The 8,052-nt window shown below is 36.6% G+C and overlaps 1 protein-coding gene across 2 annotated transcripts in view; it reads left to right on the top strand.

The window, feature by feature from the left end:
* Positions 1 to 8,052, top strand: part of LOC107718694 (band 4.1-like protein 1) — a 107,027-nt gene that overhangs the window by 49,195 nt on the left and 49,780 nt on the right. The window contains exons 3-4 of one of the 2 annotated variants that reach the window (XM_016525885.1): positions 1,794 to 1,901; positions 2,660 to 2,821. In XM_016525885.1, coding sequence (XP_016381371.1) covers positions 1,800 to 1,901; positions 2,660 to 2,821 — 264 coding nt within the window. In that variant the 5' untranslated portion in view covers positions 1,794 to 1,799. Of the gene's footprint in view, positions 1 to 1,788; positions 1,902 to 2,659; positions 2,822 to 8,052 lie in introns of both variants that reach the window. The other variant, XM_016525884.1, reaches the window with a different exon arrangement.

The following is an 8,052-nucleotide window of genomic DNA, read 5'->3' as shown; positions in this document are numbered from 1 at the left end:
GTACAAACTCTAAGACTATGTGCCATATTTCTAGAGAGAAGAGCGGCACCACCCCAGGAGGGATGAAGACCATCTCTTTTCAACAGGTCAGGTCTGCCCCAAAAACTCGTCCAATTGTCTATGAAACCTATGTTATTTGTGTCATGTGACATAAAAGACACTGTATGGGAGTTCAGGGTTTTCATCTTGAAGAATAATGTTCTTTTTAGCAGCATCATATGACCCCTTTAAAATAAATATATACTAAAAGCAAACAAACAATGTACATGAAATATGAACAGAAAACAAAGTAAACTAGTAATTTCAAAGTTTTAGTTGTCTTTCCTTGCCATGTACAAATAATTTTTTCAGTTATTTTCTGCAGTGTTTTAGCAAAAGTATTAAACTATTTTGCTGCTGATGGTGTTATATGCATGTATATCTTTGAATATTCATTAGGCTTGTTTGAGCTGCGCCTCGCCTCGCCTGAAATGATGGCGAGAGTAGGCGGCTGCAGTGAGGGGAGGAGTGAAATAAGCGCAGGCAAGACGGACAGTTCTGACCTCACGAAGTGGAACAGATACCTACGAGGTCAAAGACAGATATCGCGTTATTCTCACTCATGTGCTGTGTTGCTAATAAACATGATATAATTTCAGTTCTGTTGCTTTTATATGAAAATAAATATGATGAACAGGACACTCAAAGTGCTTGCTATTTAATTCCATACAAAAGGTGTATTTATCATCCATTTTTACTTTAATACAAACATGTATTTTAGATTTTTATGGAAATATGATCATGCTTTTGATCAGCGGAGTTGGTGGAGAGCAACTGCGCTCGACTGCACAATCCGACACAGCCGCCTCGCCGTCGCAAGAGTTTTTTGGCACACGTCAGCATGACATCAGAGCAAGTCGGACGTAACTCGGACACTTTTCTAACCGGCATGCATCTCGTGGGGATCACCGGTGATCGGTTCTGCGCAGATTTTGCTCATCTCAAACAAGCCTTATTATGGTGAATGACGTCAAGTTGACCATTCCAAAATGGCAGACGTATCTGGAGCGGTCGAATAGGGCATCTATACATATCTATGGGTATTACCCCCTGCATATTTTATTTGTGCGTGACATGATTTACACACAGCGTGTGTTTTCTCCAGGTTGTGCTTACCAGGTTGTGCATAAAAGCCGAAATGTGCCCAGATGTCGGCTTTTAAAGTAGTTGGAGCATTTTTTATTACTCGCTTGCGTCTCGCCTCCCTCCGCCATTGTATGCTACCGCGACAAAACACGCATGCGACAAATGACGTCAGAAAAGCATCAGTAGGTTATAATCGGTTATGGTCTATTGAACCGATACCGAATCGTCCTCGTCTGCATCGCGATGCATCGTAGAAACTATTAATTTTGACACCCCTATAAATGAGTATGACTAATTGAGTATTCAGTATTGAGCATTCATGAATATGAGTATTGGGGAGTACATACATGGCCAACACAAACAAAGACAAAGATATGTGCTCAAACACAAGACAAACAGATAGGCCTACACGAAACAAAGACAAAATGGATCAGACTGCCAATGCTAGTTATGTAGTACATTTTCTTTATCTCTGCATCTAAATAGGAAAGGTATCAGTTTTCATGTGCAGATTTTTGATTGTCTTTTTTACTGCAATCAAAGATGTGATTTAGCACTGAAAGCTGAGTAGCATTAATCATAGTGGGTTTTTAAGGGTGCATACTGATATGTAGAGAACAATGTAATATAAATAAACACTTTCTCTCCCCCCCCCCTTTTCAGAAAAGGTGACTATGAGGACTGAGACAGGGCCTGGGACTGAGGTGCCACCCCAACATAAGGGTACTGAAGTTACCATTACAGAGTCAGCCTCAGATGGTAAAATGGCGAAAGAGGTAGGGAATTGTTTTAAATGTCCAACTAATATTTTTCGACATAAAGCCAAACATTTTTAATTCATAGTTTTCAGTCACATGACTGGCTCGAAGACCTGGCGGGCAAAACATCCATAGAACTGCAGCACAAGCCTGTCAATTTTATATCTATGCAATGCGCTAAATGGTTAAGTGTTTTCTTTATAATGGTTTTCTATGGGAAAACAATTAATATTAAACATTGCGCATTGCATTTATATTCTGGGTACATCTGCTTGCCTGTACAAAGTATGCATCATCAATAAGGTGTATACTGAATTTGGCCTTTAAATATCACTGTCTTACTACATTACTACTTAATAAAAACCTTGTAAAAATAACAGGCGGTCAGTGGAGGAAAGCCTTGTTTTGCCCTCCAAGGGGGGGTTCCTGTAAGGGTGTGACGTCGCGTGAAAACTATGGATTGGTGTAACTTTCCAGAGATAGTAGCAAGTCTCATTAAAGTTCAAATTTATTTATTTATTTATTTTTGACAACTTGTCCACCAAATCAAAGTTAGTGTAGTACAACCAACATGCAGGAAGCCATTTGACAAGAAAACCACAAGACAGATGGCATGAGAAAGAGGATCCATTCCATGACTGTGTCTAACTGAAAAGAAAGAAAGAAAGAAAGAAAGAAAGAAAGAAAATATTTTGGTGATTAACAGTTGTGAAAAATTATAATGTAATATAAACCGATATAATGTAATATAAACTGATAATATAAACTGATTATAGGATATCAAGCCTCATGACGATTCTAGAGATGTACAAGATGCATCAGACAGAACAACATCTGACAAGAGCCCAAGATCCCCTCAGAAAGGCTCCAAATGCTCCAAGACTGTTCCCTTTAAAGTCACACTTTTGGATAGATCTATTTATGAAGAGAACATTGAGGTAAGTGAAGAGATGTTTCAGTGGTGTCCACATGGCAATTGTCTTTATGCCTCATGTGAAGCACTAAGAACACTTTAATAAACTCATAAATGAACTCTTTTTTTCCACTGACTGTAGGCTTTGACATACAGTACCTGGAAACTTTTCTAAATTAAACTACCATAGGTTATTATAAAAATACATTTCCCTCACAGTCATGTTTTAGTATGTACAAACCCCATTTCCAAAAAGGAAAAAAAAAACATTTTGGAAAATGCAATAAAAACAAGAATCTTAGATTTTGAATCTTTCTCTCTATTCTCTTGAACCTTTATTTAACTGACAAAAGAACAAAAAGTACATATTTACAATGTTTCCACTGAACAAAGTAATTGTGCTTTGTAAATATGAACACATTTTGAGTCTGTCTTCAACACACTCAAAAAAGTTGGAACATATCTCATTTATTTATACAGTATAGTGCTTTATACAGTACAGATTGTTTCAAAGCAGCTTCACAGTATTAAACAGGAAAATAACAGAATCAGTGATCAATGAGTGTGTTGCAGGCATCAAATTCAGAATTTGTTGATAATTAGAAAATGTAATTAAGGTGGTCTGTGAAAATACTGCAAATCTAAATTTGTCAGTTGAATAAAGGTTCAAGCGAATTAACAAATCACAGATTTTTGTTTTTATTGCATTTTCCAAAATGTTACAACTTTTTTTCTGGAAATGAGCTTTGTATCTATATACCACCAAAAATCTTCAGCAATATTTTGTAGCTAAATATAATAGTGCCATAGTACAGCTACTGTTACTAGAGTTAAATCATGGTTAGCTTTGCAGTTTGCAAAGGGAAAGGTAGCTGGTATTTTGTAACTCTGAATGTGGGGATGCATCTACTCCCAGGAATGGCTATTATAGTTCTAGGACCATGAGTTTGTATCCCACTCTTACAGAATGTTGCCCACTCCTTCATATTCTTTCATTTTAAATTTCATAGCATCAGCACTAACACGGAAATATGTTTTATATAGCTCTGTATTGCTAGTGAATATGCCAGAGAAGCATGTAATGCATTTTATTGTAATGCATTACAATAAAACTGCATCTGTGATGCATTAAAATAAACAGCATCTTAGGTGAGATCTTGCATAGAAAGAAACATAGAAAGACTGTAAATGTGTGTAGCAGGGTTTGTAGCCTAACAGTATGCAGGAATGTGTGATAAAACAGGTAACTTAAATGCAATGTTTGGATGCTTTGGATAAAAGCGTCTGCCTAATGCATAAGTCTAACTGTAAATATTTTCCTTAACAAAACCCCTTAAAGAAACTATAGTGATAAAAATCAAGGTTCAGTGTTCCAATTTTCCCCTTGTTTCTCATCCACTGTGGGTGGGTGTTGATGCAAGCTTGACGCGTGCAGAGAAGAATAAATAGATCAAGAGGCTTGTTGAAGATTCAAAACAATAACTTAAAGTCCCCATGAAATCAAAATTGAAGTTTTTTGGCTTTTAGGATGATTATGTTAGCCTTAAGGTTATATATAAGCTAGTGTGCTCCAAAACAATGACACAATTCGTATTTATTAGTTATAAGCATTCAAAACTTACAGTCTCTCACTTCCGCCAGTGTGGATCAACAATTTTGATGACATCACCCTGCACTTCAGCTTTTCATCAAACTTTCTGTCCAATCCAATGCTCTCTAGAATCCAAAGTGTCCCGCCCCCTACACCCCACACCGTTTGCTTATGGCAGAGTATGGCAGTTGCCATACCCTAGCATTCAGAGTTCAGAAAAAACATCCTGATGATGTTCGTTAAAGATAATCCAAATACTTTTAGGAGAACAGACCTGAGCATTGCTAGGTAGAGGTTCCTAATAGTGACAATTCATGCAGCGCGGTGCGTCACGATGAGCGCTGCTGTTGTGATAACGGCGACTTCTCTGATTGGATCCCACTTCAGGATTGTAGTTAGCGTAGTTTTTACTTGTGTTTTGGTGATTAAAATGTTTTTTTTTTTTTAATTAACATTATTTAACAACGTATAAATCATAATGGCTGATTTTACAAAATCATGTAAATGTATACATGTATTATTGCAAATGGCCACAGGGTATTATGCCATACACTAGGCTTACATGAAATGCCGCCACTGCCCTAAATAAATGCTGAAGCTGCAGCTGAAACCGTAATATGTAATTGCATAATAGTCATGGATCATGCTGAATCTCATTCAGATCACATTTAAAAGCATAATATCAAAATTAATAATTATATTATTCGATGATGTAATTGTTTTAAACATCAGAAGTGAAAAAGTTTTCAAAATCTATATAACTTCCTGCTCATGTGATCCGATGATGTCACACCAGTTGTAATATCTTCACACAATCCTGTCACACATCATACATGACTTGGATTTTGGAAATATGATTTTCAATTTTTGGTGAATTTTTGAAATATTCAAGTACATATTCCTGCTCAAGTGACCCGATGATATCACACCTGTCATGGTACTGGAGAATGATGAGGCGAGGACTCAAATGCAGGAGAAAATTGGTACTTTTTAATAATAAAATGAAACAAAACAAACCAAAACTTTCCCGAGGGGGAAAAACAGGCAGGCTAGGAACAAGGCACAACACTGCAAGGCAGGGAACAGCAACACGGGTAGACATAGCACACACCACATGTACAACTGACATAAAACAACGGATCAGCACAGGACTGCAGACACCAGGAGAATAAATAGGGAAACAAACGAGGTGGGTAACGAGGGAGACACAGGTGGAGCAACTTAAACAATAATGAGGTGACAAGATGGGTGGGGTCAGACAATAGACAGGAGAGAGCACATGGCACCAAACAAACACAACACAAGCCATGTGCTCACAAAAAAACCACAGGTGTGCCCTCTGGTGGCCGTCTTGGGCACTCCAGCTGCAGACTGTGACAACACCAGTTGTGATATCTTCACACAATCCTGTCACACATCATACCTTAATAAATAAATTGGATAAAGAACTGTATCAATAAGCCCTCATCTATATGGAATCTGATCCCTAATGTTATTTTTTTTCCAAACTAGGTGGTTTAAATTTCTTATTAATATGTAATTATAGCATTATGAAAGTCCCTATCAAATTGTCACTTTTTGTAGACAAATGTTATTAGCTTGGTCCCTCATTTTTAAACACAATTTTACACCTCACTCTTATCTAATCTGGAATAATAAGAATCTACTGTATAATCACAAAACTATTTTCTTTGATAACTGGTTTAAAATTTTTATTATTTTTGTGTCTCAACTTTTCAATCAAAACGGTTCATCTGTATGAGTTCTTATATAAGCATGAAATTCCTGTTATTCCAAAAGAGTTACCAATTGTTGCTGATGCAGTGCCACATGTTGTTCTCATGCTTTTTAAAGATCTTTCTTTTCCAATCTCTTGTCACTCAGTGGAACAATGGAAAACATTTGTAGGTAAACAGTGTCTTTCATCATCTAAAAGAAAACTAACAAAAAAAACAATACGAAAATTAGAGTTTTGTATCAGGAGGATTCTGTTTCTGTGCCTTATGTAATCTCTAACTGGAATGGTTTTGTAAGTGATATTCCCTGGAAGAAAGTTTGGTCATTACCTCACAAATACCTGATAACTAACAAAGTTACATTTAAGTTGATTCACAGATTTTATCCAGATAAGTGCTCTCTTAAAAGATTTAAGAATGATATTAATACCAACTGTTCTTTCTTTTTTAGAGAACCCTGAAACCTCTTTACATTTATTTTGGAATTGCTCTTATACACTGACATTTTTTTTGTATAGAAATGCAAATTTTGGTTTTCATGATTGTGAAAGGGAAAGTGATATTTATTTTAGAAACCTTATTTTCCTGTTAGCTAAATATCATATTCATAAATGTAAATTTTCTAAATGCAAGCTTTTTTTTAAGATTTAAACTTGAAATGAATGTATTTTGAATCTATTGAGTTCTCTACAAACTTAATAGCAATGAGAACAATGGCTTTGTTGAAGGACTTGGCACTTCATCTGGACTGAAAGACTGAAGGACCCTGGATTGTTATTATTGTTGTCCTGACACACATCATACACGAAATGGATTTTGGAAATATGATTTCACATATTTTTTCATATATTCAAATCTGTACAACTTCCTAATCATGTGACCTTATGTTGCCACACCCACTGAATTATATTCATAAACCTTCCACACATAAATCTTCCACACATTGTGCATTCATATTTTTTTTTCTTTTGAATATATATTTGTTGTTTTTAGACTTTTTTACTTCTTGATCATGTGACCTGATATTGTTACACAAGGCCGGTTTATATTTACAAACATTTCTCATACAAAAATATTTACATTACATTATGTGCCTACCAAACATTTAAGTAGTACTATAGTCATGTGTAATTTGGTGGGTCCAGTCCTCGATAACTCAGAATAACACCACAATAACATCACAACTTTCCTTTTCTAGGCACCCCGTCCTGTCAGGGGTGGCATATCCTTTTAAACCATGTCCTTCCCCTCTCACCTATAGAAGTAGACAACTCACAAAAATAAACTACATTAACAATAATATAACAAAAAGATTAAGCAAACAAACTTACAAAACTTAAATAAGCATGACTCCTACAGGAACAGTTCCCCCAAAAATAAAAGTTTTGCAATTCGGAGTTGAAACAGTCAGTAATACAGTATATATATATATATATATATATATATATAAATAAAGAAATTTACAAACAAAATACATTTGAGAAATACAAAATAAATAATTTAGCCTAATAAAAATTATAGCCTACAATTGTCAGGGATTCAATGAGAGAGAACTCAAATGCGGAATGAGTGTTCATGGGTTTATTAACAATACTGCTGACAAGTCAAGAGAAGGTGAGGAGGGGGTGAACACAGTCCAAACAATAAGCAAGAAAGAGGCTCAAAGACAGGCCAGGCTGAGAGAGAGGTCACTGAGTCCAGCCCTGGATGACAGTAGGCCGGTGAGCAGTAATGGCAGTGCAGAGGGAGGCCAGAGGTTAGCAGCGATGGCCTGACAGGAACGTGAGCAGTAATGGCAGTGCAGAGGGAGGCCAGAGGTTAGCAGCGATGGCCTGACAGGAACGTGAGCAGTAATGGCAGTGCAGAGGGAGGCCAGAGGTTAGCAGCGATGGCCTGACAGGAACGTGAGCAGTAATGGCAGTGCAGAGC

Source organism: Sinocyclocheilus rhinocerous, unplaced genomic scaffold, assembly GCF_001515625.1.
Source record: "Sinocyclocheilus rhinocerous isolate Xijiao unplaced genomic scaffold, SAMN03320098_v1.1 scaffold2348, whole genome shotgun sequence".
Classification (NCBI taxonomy): Eukaryota; Metazoa; Chordata; class Actinopteri; order Cypriniformes; family Cyprinidae; genus Sinocyclocheilus; species Sinocyclocheilus rhinocerous.
Note: the sequence above shows the minus strand (reverse complement) of the source record. Positions and strands in the feature narration are given on the sequence as shown.